The following is a 21,010-nucleotide window of genomic DNA, read 5'->3' on the forward strand; positions in this document are numbered from 1 at the left end:
CTCACAACTACGACGCCTGGTTCGATTACCTGCGTTTGGTGGAGAACGACGCGGACCCCGACACGGTGAGGGAAGTCTACGAGAGATCCATCGCTAACATCCCCCCCATCCAGGAGAAGAGGCACTGGAAACGCTACATCTACCTGTGGATCAACTACGCGCTGTACGAGGAGCTGGAGGTCAAGGTGGGGTCATTCACTTCATCAATATACTTCATTTGCTGCAGGGGGCCGAGGGGAACATTATATTTATGGAGCGCAAGAAACAATCGCATAAAAAGGAAAGTAGGGCTACACGTTTCTCTAAAAAACAACTAATTGCGATTCTTTTTGACTGATTTTGCAATTGTGATATTTGAATTTGATGAAATCACATGATCATTGGAGAGTATGTTTAAATAATGATAGTGTGTGATTTAAGAGGGTCTGTGCTCAGCGAGCGTTTGTATTAAGCCGGTAGAATATTCTCCTCAGCTCCACAATACTTCATTAAATTACAATTAGATGAATTGAGCTGGAGGTCAAGGTGGGGTCACAGGATTTCCTTTCTCAATATAGACCCTCCAGAAAAACGCGGGCTAAAATCCTTGATTATGCGATTAAACATGCGGGGGGTTATGTGATTTTATGCGGTGAAATTGCGGGAAGTTGCGAAATATGCGGAAAAAAAGAATAGATTTTTTTTTAAATATTGGGCTGTCTTATTTATTCTCTCTCACACACAACCTGCCACTAACGTTAAACCCCTTTACTATTCAATTAAACACATTCAATGTTTATTTATTGTAAAAGCAATTGGGCTATTTTAATCACACACACACACACACACACACACACACACACACACACACACACACACACACACACACACACACACACACACACACACACACACACACGTTATCTGACCAGCTTCAATCTTGTAGGCTACTCACTTCGTTTCTTGTAGCCCTCGAAAGGGTTTTGGAGGTTGATGCCTCGGTGAACGTGAGTTGTTTGGCTTTCTTGTCCGCAGCAGCAGAAAGCATTTTCGAATGTTTGAATGAATCAAAGTGGGTCGTCCCCGTCGATTTTCTCTTATGCTCCAACACACAGTTGCACGGGGTGCAGAATAGTTTCCCCCCACTTTTTGCCCGGTCTTTAGTAGAAATGTTCGTCGGTAAATGAGATGGATTAGATTTGTTCATCTTGGTGTTTTCTCTCTCGTGTGAGCTCCACACGTTCACTCTATACAGTGTTGTTTACATTCTGTGATGCGCGAGCTGATGACGTCACGTCAAGACGAGTTCACTTTTTTTTCCCTCAACTTTGTGTGGAGAAATGCGGGGATTATGCGTCCTTTTAGAAATCTGCGCCATTTTGCTGATTATGCGGTAAATTCTCGCGTTTTTCTGGAGGGTCTAATTATAACCTTCATTTCACTGCAGGAGACGAAGGAGAAAGGAATCGTGATTAATCAGAGTACTGGAATTAACCCCTGGGGAAATGATCTTTCATGATACGTACAAATACATGTAAACATTTGAAAATAAACACAAGAATTTAAAGTAAAACTGCAATAAAATCTAAAATAATATTTATATAAATGAAGTGAAAGTAAGGATAAAATAGTTTTCTTTTGTTATATATAAACATAGGAAATTAAAGTAAGAATTAGCTAACTGTAAATTACATAATGACCATAACATCTAAAAAGGTTTGTGTTATCAATATAATTAAAGATCTTAACCATGAATTGCGTTAAATAAGGTTATTCACAGGTATAGAGTAAGAACATATCTTATAAATAGGCCTGTCGCGATGAGCAATTCATTGACTTATCGTACGATAAGCAATTCATTGACTTATCGTACGATAAATAAAAATGAACGATAACTTTTCTGACCTCGATAAATTGCCGTTTACATGCGTGTTTGTTTACATAAGGATGTGACCAGCAGCAGGCGCGCTGTGAGGGGCGGGGCTCACACAAGTGAACCCAAAAAGCCAAAGAAATCCAATGAACTGACTTGCTCACGTATTCTCTTTCAGCCAGTCAGCTTCTTGTCTTATTAATTAGGATGTTAATGAAAAACAAGCTGCATAATAACGATCCTTTTATGCGTGTCAAACATATCTCTTCTTGCTTTCTCCCATCAGGATCCAGAGAGAACGAGGCAGGTGTACCAGGCCAGTCTGGACCTCATCCCACATAAAAAGGTAATTATTTGTTTCATCTTAGATCAAGCCTTTAATGATCTGTTCCTAGCTAGAGTATTAAAGACACAGTGCCGGTATGATCAGTGTTGGTACAGTTAATACGAGATGTTGATAATGTTGTTTTGTTTTTATCTCAGTTCACGTTTGCTAAGATCTGGCTGCTCTACGCTCAGTTTGAGATCCGACAGAAGAACCTGCAGGGAGCCAGAAAGGTCATGGTAAGATTCAACTCGTTGTTTATTCAAATGCAGTTCTGTCATTTAGACCAGGGGTTCCCAACCCCCGGTACGCGGACCGGTACCGGGGGTTATATTAAACGTTATTAATATGTTTTGGATGCATATTGGTATTTCTTCAGGCTGTTAAAAACAATTAGCCTCTGTTGCCACCTGCTGGTGAGTAAATATTAAAATCAGCTAAAATTGACAACCGGTCCGCACATTTTTTTTAATGTATCTGCCGGTCCTTGGCACAATAAAGGTGGGGAACCCCTGATTTAGACGTATGTGGAAATAAGGGAAACTTATTTTAAAAAGCAAAAAAAGAACATCATTTAAAGCTTTATCAGAAGTTAGCATGGTCTGCTTCAAGCTGTCTTTCTTAAAATACAGCCTTGATATTAATTAGGTTTAGTTTTTGTATTAATAGATACCACAATAAATACCAAACAAACACGAACACATTTGATTTAAAGGCTATAAAACAGACTAAAGAAGAATGAAATGAACATGGGGAGAGAAAAGGAGGGTGAGAGGAATGTAAAAGAGAAGTAAAGATTAAATAAATGCGGATACAATTAAAAAAATATTTATTTAAATGCATAAAAAGTTATGATTTTCCAAAATATCTTTCATCTTCAGCAGAACTTATACATCAAGCACATTTTTTAGCACTGAGACAAAAAGTGGGTTTTCTGCAGAGGAACTAAAGATGGAAACATGAGTATAAAGTAAAAAAGGATAAGACATTTTGTTACAAAGCATACACATGCATGAGATTCTAAAATCAGGCCAAGTAACAATATTGCACTCGGAAGCAAACGTGTTGCACTAAAACCCAGAAACAGGAAACTCTCTGACCACTTCCTGTAGACGATCTCTCACTCGGGGTGTTTCTCAATGTCGAGGACGCTTCCTTGGTAGGACATGTCCTCCGAGTCAGGTCCTTCAGAAGCGAGGCAAGAATCCTTCCTAGCCTCGGAAAACGAAGAATGGTGGAACAGGCTAACATGTGCAGGTGTGCGTCATATGAGAGGCCCCGCCTTCAATGGAGCGCGATTTCCGCCAAAGATTTGGGGAAATTGGTCCGTGCGCAAAGCATTGTGGGGATTTTAAGACCGCGGAGGATAGACATGTGCAGCCTCGAAATTTCCCGCAACGAAGGACGCCGGCCTCGGTTGAATTCCAAGCATCCTGGACATTGGAACAGTCCTTCGGCGGGACTCGATGATGTAGCATCCTTGAAATAGTGGCTCTGGAGCATCCTTCCTCGACATCGAGAAACACCCACTGACTCTGATTTCCCACCATCTTTGTTCCTCCTCCTCTCCTCCCCTTCTCCTCTCTCCTCCTCCTCTCCCCTCCTCCTCCTCTCCTCCCCTCCTACTCTCCTCCTCTCCTCCCTCTCCTCCTCTCTCCTCCTCTCTCCTCCTCTTCCCTCCTCCCCTCCTCTCCTCCATCTTCCCACCTCCTCTCCTCCTCTCCTCCTCCTCTCCTTCTCCTCTCCCCTCCTTCTCTCCTCCCTCTTCCCTCCTCCTCTCCTCCTCTCCTCCAGGGCACAGCGATCGGTAAATGCCCGAAGAACAAGCTCCTGAAGGGCTACATCGAGCTGGAGCTGCAGCTCAGAGAGTTCGACCGCTGCAGGAAGCTGTACGAGAAATACCTGGAGTTCACTCCGGAGAACTGCACCACGTGGATCAAGTTCTCCGAGCTGGAGACCATCCTGGGAGACGTGGAGCGAGCCCGGGCCATCTTCGAGCTCGCCATCGGACAGCCACGGCTCGACATGCCCGAGGTAAACACTGACTTCACTTCCCACACACCGACACCTTTAATTACTACACTGACACCTTTGTATTCATTTCACACACACCGACACCTTTAATTACTACACTGACACCTTTGTATTCATTTCACACACACTGACACGTTGTTATTTATTTGTACGGTATAAAAAGTGTCAAATATTCATAAGGGACGTTTTTTTATTTGATCATTTAGATTTGTTTCCACTAATGCACGTCTATTCTATACAACTTGTTTTATAGGTTATGTGTGTTGGAAAGTGTACACACACTGACACGTTTTTATGTATTTACAGCGTGTGTGTATCTCTGTTCTGTTCCCAGGTGCTGTGGAAGTCCTACATTGACTTTGAGATTGAGCAGGAGGAGTTTGGGAACACGAGGAATCTTTACAAGAGGCTTCTGCAGCGCACTCAGCACGTCAAGGTGAGAGCTGTGCTGCTGTAAAACAACTGATGACTGAAGTGCAATCACTGTTTTATAACTTAACGAGAGAAAACACACGGGAACAACGGAGCTGATCCAGAGTTGCTGCCGATATGACGTAATATCTGAAATGTGGGCGGGCTTTACCCCCACGGGCCAATCAGAAACGTTGCTGTCAGAAACAATGAGACGTGTTCTGGAAGTAATATGGTCTGTGTTTACATTAGCATGCTAACACTCAGAGCTAACCTGTACTGGAGAGAGTGTGTGTGAAGAAGCAGGAAATCAAAAGGAACTCACCTTGTGGTAAACCTGAGAAAGAGTTTGAGCTCCATCCTGTTTCAGAGAGAACCCTTGATGTGGTTTGGAACACGATGTGGAGTTTCATCACGGCAGCATTTAGCTGAGTTTCTGCTGGGAGAGTTCTCCTGAAGGAGCTCTTTAGTAACAGTTTAAGGGATTTCTAAAATGCATGATCTGTTTTGGTATTTTGAGCAAAACACTTCATAGACATGTTTTTTATATATTTGTATATCTGAGACCTTTGCTATTGCCTAAAAATAGTAAAATAGGAGATCTTGAAGTTTGTGTTACTGTTGGAGAAGCCCAGGACTTAAGATTTGTAATTGCCACACCTTCACTCTATCTGTCGTGCATTGAAGTTAGTGATGGGAAGTACGGCTCCGTTCCTTTCACAGAGCCGTTTCTTTAAAGGGGGCGGGGCTACAGGTTTATCTGAGAAGTAATCTCCAGGATGCTGATTGACTGTATTCCAGACCTAATGTCAATAATCTGCTTTGTAAACACGACACAAGGTGGCGCCACATCCATGTCAGTGAATGTACTTTGAATTTACCCTCTGTACGTGTTCAGTAAATAAAGTTGCCTTGCCTTGAATGAAATTCACGCAACTCTTAATTAGATACTAGGGCTGCTCAATTAATCGTATTTTAATCGTGATTATGATTATGGCTTGCAACGATTACGAAAACAACGTAATCGAAATAAAACTATTTTTTTGGTTTTCCAGTTGAGTCATACTTAAAGTTCAGGGTAATCAAATGTTAAAAACATACTGGTCACATTTTTCTTCTCCAATAAATGGATGTTTTCAAAGTCAATGAATAATCGCATTTACAATTATTGACCCAAATAATCGAGATTATGATTTTTGCCATAATCGAGCAGCCCTACTAGATGCTGTGTTTTTAGGTTGCGATGGAGATTATTAGTTGACCCTGCTTTAAAGGATGTTCTGCCTTTCCAAACGGTGCGCTTCATCACTGCCTGGGTTTTGGTTGAAGTGAATCCAAATGCTGCTGCGTTTTTGCGTTTGGCTCATTTTCCATCCGAAGAACACGTCCGTCCTCTACCTGTCCTGTACCACTTGTTATGGCTTCCCCCTCTCTCTCGCGTGTTCCGTTAAGACCCACCCCACCTCACCCCTCGAGCTGAAACCAATCAGAGTAGGGGCGGGTCTTCACAGAATACGTTAGGGGAACAAAATCAAGCTTTTTAAAAGGAGTGGATTTTGACAGGCAGTGAGTCCGGGCCAACGATTGAACGATAAGAAGAACGGCTCTTTGGTCCGACTCGGTTCCCCTCGTTCGTACCAAAGAGCCGTTCAAAAGAATCGGCTCGTTCACTAACTGAAGTCTTTAATATTATCTTTAACTCTTGAATCCTCTTTAGGTTTGGATCAGCTTCGCTAAGTTCGAGCTGTCCATCGACGGGTCGGAGCGTCTGCAGAAGAGCCGGCTGATCTTCGAGGAGGCCAACAAGGGCATGCGGAGCTGCGAGGAGAAGGAGGAGCGCCTCATGCTGCTGGAGTCCTGGAGCGACTTCGAGAAGGAGTTCGGCTCCGACTCCTCCATGGAGAGAGTCCAGAAGCTGCTGCCGGAGAAGGTGAAGAAGAGGAGGAAGCTGACGGCCGAGGACGGGGTGAGGACTGGAAGGCATATGGTCACATGTGTTGTAGATGAGATGTTAGTGGAGAGCAGGAACATCAGGTCTAAAGGTTAAACGATCTAACCCAAGCCAGATCTCACAATACACTTATTTTCTGAGCAGCTTCTCCACGGTTCCTACGGTCATTAAAAGTCATGGAAATTCAAAATGCTAATTCCAGGCCCCGGAAAACAATATTTTTCCCAAAGTTTTGGAAAAGTCATGGAAATGTAACTAAAGTTGCGTCAAATATAATTTATATTTTATCTAATCGCCAAAATATTAATACTATAATGATAATAAATACTGTATCGTAATGAAACTTAAAGTGGCTTTTAACTGACGAGGTGTTTCGCTGCTGAGAGATTTTAGTGGCTTTAGCGTGAAGCTAGTAAGCCTTTTGATTTGTTTCAGACCTTATTTTCCTGTTCCATGTTCAAACAAACCATTTTCAGTGGTACGCTGAGAGTCATGTTTTTGGTCATGGAAAGTTAGGTAAAGGTCCTGGAAAAGTCCTTGAAAATCGTTGGTGAAAAAGTGTATGAACCCGGTCGTTACGGGACAGCACTACAATATCAACGTAGTTAGTGAAAATGATTTTCGTCCTAGTGCCAAGCTTTTTGGTATTTTAACCGTTTAATTATGGATTACCTGTTTTTATTCTTGTGTTTATAGAAGTACATGCGTATTTTTTATTATTAATTTGTATGGCAGATTATTTTTTTAAATGTATCTTTGTATTCCACTGAGAGAGAGTCATGTTTTTGGTCATGGAAAGTTAGGTAAAGGTCCTGGAGAAGTCATTGGTGAAAAAGTGTTTGAACCCCGCTTCTCACACGGCAGCTCTGTTTGATAGACTTGGTAAAGTGAATATCTCCAGGCTGCTGGATGACCTGATAGACTTGGTAAAGTGAATACCTCCAGGCTGCTGGATGACCTGATAGACTTGGTAAAGTGAATACCTCCAGGCTGCTGGATGACCTGATAGACTTGGTAAAGTGAATACCTCCAGGGTGCCGGATGACCTGATAGACTTGGTAAAGTGAATACCTCCAGGCTGCTTGATGACCTGATAGACTTGGTAAAGTGAATACCTCCAGGCTGCCGGATGACCTGATAGACTTGGTAAAGTGAATATCTCCAGGCTGCTGGATGACCTGATAGACTTGGTAAAGTGAATACCTCCAGGCTGCTGGATGACCTGATAGACTTGGTAAAGTGAATACCTCCAGGCTGCTGGATGACCTGATAGACTTGGTAAAGTGAATACCTCCAGGCTGCTGGATGACCTGATAGACTTGGTAAAGTGAATATATCCAGGCTGCCGGATGACCTGATAGACTTGGTAAAGTGAATATCTCCAGGCTGCTGGATGACCTGATAGACTTGGTAAAGTGAATACCTCCAGGCTGCTGGATGACCTGATAGACTTGGTAAAGTGAATATCTCCAGGCTGCTGGATGACCTGATAGACTTGGTAAAGTGAATACCTCCAGGCTGCTGGATGACCTGATAGACTTGGTAAAGTGAATACCTCCAGGCTGCTGGATGACCTGATAGACTTGGTAAAGTGAATACCTCCAGGCTGCTGGATGACCTGATAGACTTGGTAAAGTGAATATCTCCAGGCTGCTGGATGACCTGATAGACTTGGTAAAGTGAATACCTCCAGGCTGCAGGATGACCTGATAGACTTGGTAAAGTGAATACCTCCAGGCGGCTGGATGACCTGATAGACTTGGTAAAGTGAATACCTCCAGGCTGCCGGATGACCTGATAGACTTGGTAAAGTGAATACCTCCAGGCTGCCGGATGACCTGATAGACTTGGTAAAGTGAATACCTCCAGGCTGCCGGATGACCTGATAGACTTGGTAAAGTGAATACCTCCAGGCTGCCGGATGACCTGATAGACTTGGTCAAGTGAATACCTCCAGGCTGCCGGATGACCTGATAGACTTGGTCAAGTGAATACCTCCAGGCTGCCGGATGACCTGATAGACTTGGTAAAGTGAATACCTCCAGGCTGCCGGATGACCTGATAGACTTGGTAAAGTGAATACCTCCAGGCTGCTGGATGACCTGATAGACTTGGTAAAGTGAATACCTCCAGGCTGCTGGATGACCTGATAGACTTGGTAAAGTGAATACCTCCAGGCTGCCGGATGACCTGATAGACTTGGTAAAGTGAATACCTCCAGGCTGCTGGATGACCTGATAGACTTGGTAAAGTGAATATCTCCAGGCTGCTGGATGACCTGATAGACTTGGTAAAGTGAATACCTCCAGGCTGCTGGATGACCTGATAGACTTGGTAAAGTGAATATCTCCAGGCTGCTGGATGACCTGATAGACTTGGTAAAGTGAATATCTCCAGGCTGCTGGATGACCTGATAGACTTGGTAAAGTGAATACCTCCAGGCTGCTGGATGACCTGATAGACTTGGTAAAGTGAATATCTCCAGGCTGCTGGATGACCTGATAGACTTGATAAAGTGAATACCTCCAGGCTGCCGGATGACCTGATAGACTTGGTAAAGTGAATACCTCCAGGCTGCTGGATGACCTGATAGACTTGGTAAAGTGAATACCTCCAGGCTGCTGGATGACCTGATAGACTTGGTAAAGTGAATACCTCCAGGCTGCCGGATGACCTGATAGACTTGGTAAAGTGAATACCTCCGGGCTGCCGGATGACCTGATAGACTTGGTAAAGTGAATACCTCCGGGCTGCTGGATGACCTGATAGAGTTGGTAAAGTGAATATCTCCAGGCTGCCGGATGACCTGATAGACTTGGTAAAGTGAATACCTCCAGGCTGCCGGATGACCTGATAGACTTGGTAAAGTGAATATCTCCAGGCTGCTGGATGACCTGATAGACTTGGTAAAGTGAATACCTCCAGGCTGCTGGATGACCTGATAGACTTGGTAAAGTGAATATCTCCAGGCTGCTGGATGACCTGATAGACTTGATAAAGTGAATACCTCCAGGCTGCCGGATGACCTGATAGACTTGGTAAAGTGAATACCTCCAGGCTGCTGGATGACCTGATAGACTTGGTAAAGTGAATACCTCCAGGCTGCTGGATGACCTGATAGACTTGGTAAAGTGAATACCTCCAGGCTGCTGGATGACCTGATAGACTTGGTAAAGTGAATATCTCCAGGCTGCTGGATGACCTGATAGACTTGGTAAAGTGAATATCTCCAGGCTGCTGGATGACCTGATAGACTTGGTAAAGTGAATATCTCCAGGCTGCCGGATGACCTGATAGACTTGGTAAAGTGAATACCTCCAGGCTGCCGGATGACCTGATAGACTTGGTAAAGTGAATACCTCCAGGCTGCCGGATGACCTGATAGACTTGGTAAAGTGAATACCTCCAGGCTGCTGGATGACCTTAGTCAGACACTTAACTGGCGCTCTGTCAAACTCAATGAGAGTAAGAGGAATTCATCTGAATGTGTTGTCTGTGCTTTCAGTCGGACGCAGGTTGGGAGGAGTACTACGACTACATCTTCCCCGAAGACGCCGCCAACCAGCCCAACCTCAAACTGCTCGCCATGGCCAAGATGTGGAAGAGGAAGCAGGTGGTGGAGGAGGAGGAGGAAGAGGAGGAGGAAGAGGGCGCAAACAAATCCCCAGAAGGAATGGAAGTCAAAAGCCCGGAAAAATCTCCCAAAGAAATGGGAGAGAAGAGCCCGGACCGACCCCCCAAAGACGCTCCGTCCTCCTCGTCTTCATCGTCTGATGAAGCTGCAGATCCTCCAGAGAAACAGCCGGAAAACAACGACTCGGACAGAAAGACTGAACCGAAGAAGAAGAAGAAGAAAGATGATCGAGATGAAAGCAGCAGCAGTGACAGCAGTGACAGCAGCAGCAGCAGCAGTGATGATGATGAAGATGGAAAGAAGAAAAAGAGCAAGGATGAAGATAAGGAGTAGATTTTGTAGAAAAGTTCCCGTTTATTTTTATTTTACTGAAACAAAAAAACCAGCTCATGAGCAATCTTTATTGTACGTCCATGTTTTTCTGCATTATACAAACGTCAATTCAAACGGTCTTTGTGTCATTTCTTAAGAACAAGTGCCTTTAGAGAGTTCACTGGGTGGGGGTCAACAGGCCCTCTGGCTCTGGAGGAGGGGCGGAGCGCTTGTTCTTTAATATATACAATGAAGCTGTGGTTGTTTATATAAAACGAGGATCAGGAGCGTCAGAGAGCCAGCGGCTGTTATTCGATGTCCTCCGGGCGGACGGGGTGAGGCAGCGGGACGATCGACTTCTTCTCCATGTCTCTGGATAACGCCTTCCTCATGTCTGGAAACAAGGGGAGAAGATGGAGGAATAATCAAACCTAATAATAGCTTAGATTTATGTAGCTCATGAGACCCAAGGTCGCTTTTGCAAAACAAACAAAACAAAAGGCAATCAAACAAAAACAACAGATTAGGGGCTAAAGGCCTTGGTGAACAGATGGGTCTCAAGCGTGGGGATGTTCTAGAGGGCGGGGGGGGGGGCTGCCACGCTGAAGGCTCTGTCCCCGAAGGTTCAAAGTTTGGGGCGGGGGGTGGTAAGCAGGCCAGAGTCTGAAGTCTGGGTTTGATAGCATCCTTTCCGTCGGGTGGTTTTTAAGCTAAACAGCAGATTTCCTCACACAGTCCCACTGACGAACCGCTAAAAATCTATAGTTTAAAAGTCCATGAATAAGTTTGAGATGTTTCTTTCTCGAACACCATCCGCCCAGATTCTATGGAGATGTCGTGTGTCTTTAGATATAATATAAAACACGTCGGTTTGAAGCTAAAAGCTAAATGATCCACCAGATGCCTTTACTTCAGTTCGAATGACAGCTGTGGATGATCAACAATAACACAATTATTCTTGCAAGAAATGCTGGTGTTTAAAACTTTAGGAAGTACAAACTAAAAGCATTGACAGGGTGTCCGCGGGGTCTTAAAGTATTACAAGTTATTAAAGGGCATTTTTCAAGGTATTCAAAGTCAATGTGAGGTAAAGTGTGTCGTCAAGGTAACCGGTTAGAACTCAAAATGTATGGAAAGGGTCTTAAAAAAGGTCTTACATTGACTTCAGGATTCCTGCTTATACCCTGATTCTGTAGGGTATTATTAAGGTAAACATCTGCAAGGATTTAAACGATTAAAACATTCATTTATTTAGCCGGCCTTATAGATAGATACTTGATTAATCCCAAATAGGGAAATTATTTTTGTTACAGGACCAGTGTGCTTAACATTAATTCATCACTACAGCGCCCATCGTACAGGGCAAATGGAAAATGTTACCGGGTTGAAAAGGGTGTTATCTTTACTTAATTTTGAATGTTGTTACATCAAGGCTGAAAATTCGTTTTTTTTATTTATTGTATCTTGTTGAAGTGCAGATCCCCTGTCCTCCACCAGGGGGTGCTTTGTAGAAGAAGACGGCATTCATAAATAACTTTTGATTAGTTTCTACAGCTCAGTTCTCAGAAGCAACTCACTCCCAAGCACCTGATCGCATCACAGTGGAACATTTTATTTTAAAAATGATCTTTACTTTCAGTCACAACACCACTCGGTGATCCTTTAACCAAAGTCAAACTTCACTAACTCAGGCAGGTTGAAACACCAGATGGATGCTGTGTTGATATTGATTCTCACCGTAGGCGTCTTCGTCCGGCTCCCCGTTGCTGGCGGAGTAATACTCGATGACCGTGCGGTACACGCTGTATCCCAGGCGCTTGTACATGTTCACCGCCACCTGGTTGGAGACGCGCACAAACAGGTCCACGAAGAACCCGCCCTTCCTGAAGCACAACATTTAAAAACCATAATGACCACCTCCATGATGAAGAGATGGCCTCTGCTAGCTTTTCAATATGAGTTATTTTCAGAATATGAACGAAAAAGGGAATTTTAAACCTTAATAAATAATGTGTTCAGAACTCTCGGGGGAAAGTGTAGAAAATGTATTTTTTTAATAAAAACATCGATATTATTAGTGAATGGTTGCAAAGATTAACAACGCAAGTCTAACATGTTTAACACCCCCAACCTGACACTCACCATCGATGGCACCCTTGTTTCCCCCTCCACCCAGGCACGCAACCTTGGCGTGATATTCGACCTCTCCCTCGACCCCCACATCCGCCAAGTTGTAAAAACCTCATTTTTCCACCTCCGCAATATCGCCAAACTCCGTCCCTCTCTCACCCGCCCCGCAGCTGAGCGACTCATTCACGCCTTCATCTCCTCCCGCCTTGACTACTGCAACTCACTTCTCTTCGGCATCAGCTCCACCTCCCTCAACAGACTCCAGCGTGTCCAGAACGCAGCCGCCAGACTCCTCACCCACACCACATCATGGCATCACATCACCCCGGTCCTCAAAGAACTCCACTGGCTTCCCGTCTCACACCGCATTCACTACAAACTCCTGGTCCTCACCTATAAAGCCCTCCACCATCTGCCCCCCCCCCCTACCTCACTGACCTCCTCATCCTCTACCAACCACCCCAGTCCCTCAGATCCACCTCAGCCGGTTTGCTCTCAATCCCCAAGGCCACACTCCGGAGCTTCGGGGACAGAGCCTTCTCTGTGGCAGCCCCGAAGCTCTGGAGCTCCCTCCCCCAAGACCTCCGTGAGTCTGAGTCCCTCACCCTGTTCCAGTCCCGTCTCAAAACCCACCTCTTCAACTCTGCTTATCCTTAAACCCGCCCCCTCCCCCCTCTGAACCAACATCCTCCTGACTGCTTATTATTATTATGTTGAGAGCTGATAAAATAATTGGTAAAGAAAGTCTTAATGTGGATTTAAAAAAGTGTACTTTGTCCCGCCTCATTTGAACACATTTTATAAGCTGTGGTCAGTACTCGTGGGTTATCCGTCGCCACTTTTGAAAAGCGGGAATGAACGTTTTCATCCCTCAAAATAAAACAAAATGAATCCTAGGGGTTAGGGTTATTTAGAGAGTCTGAAGAAAACCCACAAGTACCTTTTTCCCTCTATTTAAATATGGACATCTTCTCTCATCATTATCCACATCTTTGTTCACACAATGTCAAATAGATCTAATCTCTATACAGCAGAATCCCCCCTCTATCTAGATGAAGCATGTTGATGTTCACATTCAGGATGTAATAATGAGCCTCACCTCTCTGAGATCTCCTCCAACATCTCCATGAGTTTGGCAGCGAGGCCCAGTCTCCTGAACTCAGGGGCCACAGAGAGGGCCGTGACGTGGCCGTGCCACTCCTCCCGCGCCACAGATCCCTCCGCCTTACCCATGACTGCACACAGGACACAAAGGCCAAAAGTAGGACACTCACTGAACACTAGAAGACCCTCAACATATTTTCTAGAGCCATTTTACTCTAGGGTTATTATTAAGAGGTGTCGAACTCAAGGACTTCCTTTGATGTGTATTTCTGTTGTCTCTTTATGTATGTTCTTCATCGTTGTTTTATTCTCTGTCAAAGCGGGGAGCTCCATGGGACCTTATTTCTGAAAAGTATGTATTGAAGTCAATGGAGAAAGAAAGATGATCTTTTGATCCCGTTTGAATTGTGTCACGAATTACACATATGATGTTTGTCTATTTAAAAGATAATTTTACAAGTCAAAAAAATAAAAATGTGTCGTAAAACTGTGAAGTAACACTTTGTTTTGTGTGAAACCGCTCAATGAACTACAACTCCCATCTCGCACCACACACCAAGACGGCCGTCACGTTGGCACATTTCACTTCTTTCTTTCAGAACGAGGCGGAAAGTATTAAAAGAGGTGAAAATCACTCCAAGTCTGGGCATGTTGAGAGCTGTACATACACACAAGGGGAGTTAGTCGGTTCCTAAGAGCCAGCATGCGGGACCGGGACTCTGGGATTTGTAGTCTTTCTAGTTGCGTATTTTTCATAGTCTTATATTTCAACAGTTTTACGACAAACTGACTTTTTTTACATGGAAATTATTTTTTAAGATTGACAAACATCATATGTGTAATTCATGGCACATTTCAAACGGGATCGAAAGACAATCTTTCTCTCTCCATTGACTTCAATACATACTTTTTCCGAAATAAGGTCCCATGGGTCGGAAGTAGAAGGGCGGGACTTCGCCACTCTAAGTGTCATGTATTATTATTGAAATGATTATTCTTATATGGTTACATAACGCTTTACAGAAGCACGTTTTCCATAAACTACATGTCCCACAATGCATCTCATATCAAGTGTCTTTGCACATTTTTGTTTTTATTAGTTTGGTGTTCTTATAAACTCAGATCAGCTGTATATAACCCTGAAACGACAGACAGAATCAATGGGTTGATGGCTGAAAGTGACCAAGAGAAGCTTTGTCTCGCTTTATGTTGTTCTATTAAACCCTAAAATGCATTGGTATGGTCTGTTGATCTGTCTAACCTTTCTACATATTGCCTTGACCATATGAGCAAAGAAAAGGACATGTATTTCCTCTTGCAAATATCTAAACGCAACAGCTAAATGCACCAGAGCACCTTTGACAACGATGTATGTTAGAATGAAAAATAGGAGCTTAAAAAGTGAATTTCTCTTGTCAATATAATGTTGTTGTTTAAAGAGTAACTCACTGTATCCCATGAGTTCCCCTCCAGGAGCTTCAGCTACGATGAAGTACTCGGGCCAGTGGGCCAGGTACTGCAGGTAGAACGGGATCCCATACTGAGGTCAGAGGTTAAGGAAACTACACACTTATATCACATTAGAACAGACTTTTATAAATATATGACATGACAAGAAGATGCATGTTAAAGGTCACCTATCATGCTATTTTTAGGCAATAGGTCTCAGATATATACAAATATATAAAAAACATGTCTATGAAGTGTTTTGCTCAAAATACCAAACAGATCACCCATTCTAGCCATGCCTCATATCCCTCTATTTCACTTCCTGTTTCTAAAGTGCTGATTTGGGTATAAAGCTTTAATAAAAGAGGAGGGGTCTGAGCTCATGCGGGACCCGGCAGCTACTGTCTAAACTAAATGCTGCCGTGATGAAACGCCATATCATGGATTATCAAGGATTCTCTCTGAAACAGTATGGAGCTCAAAGGCTTTCTCTCTTGCCGGTTATACCACAAGGTGAGTTCCTTTTTACTTCCTGCTTCTTCACACACATGCTCTCCAGTACAGGTTAGCTCTGAGTGTTAGCCATGCTAATGTAAACACCGACCATATTACGTCCAAAACAGTCGGGCTTTGTTTCTGATAGCAACTTTCTGATAGGGCCGTGGGTCCACATTTCAGATATTAAGTCATATCGGACACAAATCTGGATCAGCTCCGTTGTTCCCCGTTTTTAGAGATTTGGGTACGGAGGAAAAAAGAGAGGGTTTTATTTTTTGGCGCTGCGTGAGTTCCCCGAAACACCGGGGACACGTATTTATGTTTAAGACATCAGAAAGTGACATTTGAATGATAGGTCCCCTTTAAATGAAATGGAGGATACAGTTTCTGTCAATGGGTCCAGGTTGCTGTTGGACAAAAACACAGACAAACATCAGTGATTAAAATCGTTACATGTTATTTATCATACGTCAATTCAACGATTCTTTAACATAATTTAAATATACGCTATGAAGTTGCAGTTAAAATCAGAATCCCTTTATATTCGTAGGAATGTGAATTAAGAGGTAAGCATTTAATATTGAAGATACAAATGTATACAGAAGCACAGAAGCAGTATTTAAAAAATAAATAAGTTTAGCATGTATAAAGTGTTGTGATAGCAGCTAAATAACAGCAGTAAAAGTACAATAAATTCAATATATAAAAGTATATATGGCATAAAGTTATTTACAGATTTGCTGTTGAGTATATAACTAAGAGATGGAGCCAATAACAAATCAAAATAATGAATTAATAATAAAACAAACTCAATCAAATGGGTATTTATGTTAGTTACATATGTTAGTTGCTAACTAGCTCGCTCCTCATTATTTTTAATTAGAATTGGGATTACTTAAATCTCGTTTTTGTTATTTTATATCAGTATGTAGTGTCTCTACTTTAAAGAGTCCTCTCCTGCTGATGTTCAGGTGTATATCAGTATGTAGTGTCTCTACTTTAAAGAGTCCTCTCCTGCTGATGTTCAGGTGTATATCAGTATGTAGTGTCTCTACTTTAAAGAGTCCTCTCCTGCTGATGTTCAGGTGTATATCAGTGTGTAGTGTCTCTACTTTAAAGAGTCCTCTCCTGCTGATGTTCAGGTGTATATCAGTATGTAGTGTCTCTACTTTAAAGAGTCCTCTCCTGCTGATGTTCAGGTGTATATCAGTATGTAGTGTCTCTACTTTAAAGAGTCCTCTCCTGCTGATGTTCAGGTGTATATCAGTATGTAGTGCCTCTACTTTAAAGAGTCCTTTCCTGCTGATGTTCAGGTGTATATCAGTATGTAGTGTCTCTACTTTAAAGAGTCCTCTCCTGCTGATGTTCAGGTGTATATCAGTATGTAGTGTCTCTACTTTAAAGAGTCCTCTCCTGCTGATGTTCAGGTGTATATCAGTATGTAGTGTCTCTACTTTAAAGAGTCCTCTCCTGCTGATGTTCAGGTGTATATCAGTATGTAGTGTCTCTACTTTAAAGAGTACTCTCCTGCTGATGTTCAGGTGTATATCAGTATGTAGTGTCTCTACTTTAAAGAGTCCTCTCCTGCTGATGTTCAGGTGTATATCAGTATGTAGTGTCTCTACTTTAAAGAGTCCCCTCCTGCTGATGTTCAGGTGTATATCAGTATGTAGTGTCTCTACTTTAAAGAGTCCTCTCCTGCTGATGTTCAGGTGTATATCAGTATGTAGTGTCTCTACTTTAAAGAGTCCTCTCCTGCTGATGTTCAGGTGTATATCAGTATGTAGTGTCTCTACTTTAAAGAGTCCTCTCCTGCTGATGTTCAGGTGTATATCAGTATGTAGTGTCAAGTTTGTATGTGTATTATTTGTAAAATAAAATAAAATAATGAATAAATAATCAAAAAACAATAGTATTTCACTTTTTTTTTAAAACCTAATAATATGGAAAATAAAAATAAAACTAGCTACCGAATAGTGAGTTTGTTTACTTTCGAAACATGTGCCGATTCCTCCAGAAGACCCGAACAATTCACAATATGTTCCTATCAGATATATCACCTAATATTATCTCTAATTAAAAATATAAATACTTAAATCCGTGTTATTTTTGAATGGAGTTCTGCACAGCACCGTTCTCTGGCATGTTAGCCTGCTAGCTGCTAAACAACAACAACAACAATATCAGGACACAAACACAGCAGCACGTGGTGAAGGAAGCACTAAAGGAGAGTTAAACTGAAGGTAATTCACTCACATGTTGTTGAATTTGAACAGATCATCGCAATTAAAGGGTCTTAACGTTGTCATGTCGGCTGTTTGTGTCCTTTCACCCCGCAGAGGAAGAGAGGATTACTTTACAGGAGATCAGAAAGAGAACAGCGCTCTCTGGCGACCGGGAGGAGGTACTGCATCGACTTTTACACTCCATGTATTTAATACCTTTAGTTACTTCTCAGATGTGGATGAATGATGTGAAATCTAATCAAGTGTTAAATCAGACTTTAGTTCCACCTGGAGTAAATCCACCAGCTACCCTGCAGTATACAAAGTCATTCAAACTAGCTGCAACTTTACCAGCTTTGAGAACACTTTCATGATCAATCATTATAAAACATATCATTTTTATTATTCTGAAATGGACCAATCTGCACAATGACTACTTTTACTGTCGCTACTTTCACTATATTTTGATGAGAATACTTTTCTACGTTCACTTGAGGAACATTTTGAATGCAGGACTTTTACTGTTACAGAGTATTCATACACTCTGGTACTTCTACTTTTACTGAAGTACAAGATCTGAGTACTTCTACTTTTACTCAAGTACAAGGTCTGAGTACTTCTACTTTTACTCAAGTACACGATCTGAGTACTTCCACTTTTACTCAAGAACAAGATCTGAGTTCTTCTACTTTTACTCAAGTATAAGACCCGAGTACTTCTACTTTTACTCAAGTAAGATCTGAGTACTTCTACTTTTACTCAAGTACAAGGTCTGAGTACTTCTACTTTTACTCAAGTACACGATCTGAGTACTTCTACTTTTACTCAAGTACAAGATCTGAGTACTTCTACTTTTATTCAAGTACAAGATCTGGGTATTTAATAATAAGAAATATCCCCAAATGTTTTCATTTTTTAATCCTTATTTTATTTCTAAAATGGAGCAACTGTTACAAAGTTAAAAGTAGGCTACCCCAGGATGAATCATTATTTAAGCATGTGTTTTTTTTAATTATGATTTGATTTAATTTATATAATAATACAAACAAAATGGCTACCAAAAATAATTCCCCACAGTGTAAATAAAGTATTTTAAAAAACAACCTTTTTTTTTGCCCATGTTAGGGAGAGATTCTGGAGCTACTTAGTCCGTCCTTCGGGGCTCTGTGAAGGGCCACAGAGAGGTGGTTTTCACGGTCTCTCTCCTGGAGGAGTGAAATAACCTGTTTGTCACTGTTAGGGAGAGATGCTGGAGCTCTGTAGTCCGTCCTTTGGTGGTCTGTGAGGGGCCACAGATAGGTGCTTTTCGCAGTGTCTGTCCTGGAGGTGTGAAAAAACCTGTTTGCCCATGTTAGGAAGACATGCTGGAGGTCTGTAGTCCGTCGTTTGGTGGTCTGTGAGGGGCTACAGAGAGGTGCTTTTCACGGTCTCTGTCCTGGAGGTAGCACAATTCGAAAAAACGTCAGAGTGCCGACGGAGAAGCGGAGAGAAGGGGCTCGAAAAAGCTCAACCTCTGTGCGCTTCGGGTCGAAACCGGACACTTTTCCACTTCTCCGTTCAATTCATCCATTTCAGACTACTGTCTGCACGAAATCGGAAACCCGGTTTTTGAGACTCAGAAAAAAAACGGGTGTCTGATTTCATGGAGGAATGTATCCGCTCCATGTGCACTCTGGCTCGGATACATTTGTTGCCTGGAGACCCCCCAGCCTGGTTATTACCAACATTTAAGTTTGCAAACTGGTCTCTGGAGGAATGCAAGGGGAGTTTGAGGGGACTCTACCCACATTATGAGACACTATTTTCGGATACATTTTCTCACTTTCACCCCTTTTCTATGGATCTCCAAAAAGTGAACTCAGACTTTTTCTAACAGTGGAGGAATGCAAGGGGAGTTGACAGGGGACTCTTGCGGGCTCATGATGCACTATTTTCGGATACTTTTTTTCATTTTCAGCCATTTTCCATGGATGAATTGAAACTTTTTTTTTTTTTAACATTTTGGTCAATTTGACCCAGTTCTGGTAACCGCATTGCCTGGAGGATAGGACCGAGAGATGAGAGACTCTCTGGCCGCCTCACAAGTCACTATTGTCGGACACTTTCTTTGCTTTACCCCGGTTCTATCACTCTTTCCTCCTTTGACCATAAAACGTGTTTCCTGCTGGGATACTGCCTGGTTCCGGGGCACCCCAAACCCTCTCATGGTCGGGGTACCATGAATTGATGCATCGGACCCAATGTTGCCATCACCAGCCCCGCGTTGGTGCGGAGGTGGGACCATTTAACCCGGTGGTAACACAAGTCCTCCCTTGGTCCGTGTACCAATGAGGAGGAATACCCGGTGCACCCTCCACCCTTCTCTGTGACGAAGAGGACTGCAGGTGAGGCTGGAAAATGTGGCATTGAGGGCTCAGAAGGATGCCCTCATTGATGAGGTGAAGACCCTGCGCTCAAGGCTGAAAAAGTGGCTAAAACCCAGGAAGCAGAGTGCCTTGAGCTGCTGTGCTTGAGGAAGAGGAAGAATGTATACGATTTAAGGGCCTGGCAATCTCAAGTACCTCCGGCATAAACACAGTAGCCTGCACGGACCTCACAGCTGTTCTCACTGTAAACATCGCGTCGCGATGAAAGCAGTTACCAAAATAATATCCAGGGGACTCATGCAGAGCTGTGATTGGCTGAGATAAGTCCGGCCGTGCGCCACGCCTCCACCGTTCCCGGAAATGCATCCGCGGAGGAGACGTGAAGGACCCATCAGTGTATCCTTGGTTAGAGCTCCTCAAGAGAGCCTCCTCGGTCCTCGTTGTGCATTTAGAGAAATGAGATGTCCTTCAACATGGCGCGCTGAAATTCATTTCCGGGTCACTACCGGAGGACCGAGGAGTCGAGGAGTCGAGGAGTCGAGGAGGGGAAATTAGAGTATTGAGAAACCTCTCGTGCCTGTCTTCCGGTTGTTGCCTCTTTTGAATGACGAATACACACTACCTGCCTGCTGGTAAGGACAGTTATTGCCACTCGTCAACTGAAGTCTTTGCGGTGTGTTCGTAGGCGGGCGGCGTAGCTGACGCAGGCGACCTAGCGG

At 43.1% G+C, this 21,010-nt stretch overlaps 2 protein-coding genes across 2 annotated transcripts; one reads left to right on the plus strand and one right to left on the minus strand.

The window, feature by feature from the left end:
- Window positions 1-2: 2 nt before the first annotated feature.
- On the plus strand, window positions 3-10,654 carry crnkl1 (crooked neck pre-mRNA splicing factor 1; the record flags this gene model as incomplete). Its single annotated transcript, XM_079645351.1, has 7 exons — window positions 3-185; window positions 2,139-2,198; window positions 2,336-2,416; window positions 3,972-4,211; window positions 4,546-4,647; window positions 6,340-6,588; window positions 10,079-10,654. Coding segments are annotated over 7 exons (1,377 nt in total), but the record flags the coding sequence as incomplete, so codon positions are not given.
- On the minus strand, window positions 10,595-18,091 carry naa20 (N-alpha-acetyltransferase 20, NatB catalytic subunit). Its single transcript, XM_079642140.1, has 6 exons — window positions 17,957-18,091; window positions 16,083-16,107; window positions 15,203-15,293; window positions 13,749-13,884; window positions 12,257-12,402; window positions 10,595-10,913 (listed from the first exon to the last, which is right to left on the minus strand). Exons 1-6 carry the CDS (start codon window positions 18,007-18,009, stop codon window positions 10,828-10,830), a joined length of 537 nt encoding a protein of 178 aa, XP_079498266.1. The 5' UTR covers window positions 18,010-18,091; the 3' UTR covers window positions 10,595-10,827.
- Window positions 18,092-21,010: the final 2,919 nt, after the last annotated feature.

Source organism: Notothenia rossii, assembly GCF_949606895.1.
Source record: "Notothenia rossii genome assembly, chromosome: 8".
Classification (NCBI taxonomy): Eukaryota; Metazoa; Chordata; class Actinopteri; order Perciformes; family Nototheniidae; genus Notothenia; species Notothenia rossii.

What these genes read in the sequence shown, in the direction of transcription:
- naa20 (XM_079642140.1), bottom strand. Translation starts at nt 18,009, where the DNA reads ATGACAACGTTAAGACCCTTTAATTGCGATGATCTGTTCAAATTCAAC. An exon ending in TGGACCCATTGACAGAAACT is followed by an intron (nt 15,294 to 16,082) that starts GTATCCTCCATT and finishes CTCTGACCTCAG; the next exon opens with TATGGGATCCCGTTCTACCT. An exon ending in TTGGAGGAGATCTCAGAGAG is followed by an intron (nt 12,403 to 13,748) that starts GTGAGGCTCATT and finishes GTTGTGCTTCAG; the next exon opens with GAAGGGCGGGTTCTTCGTGG.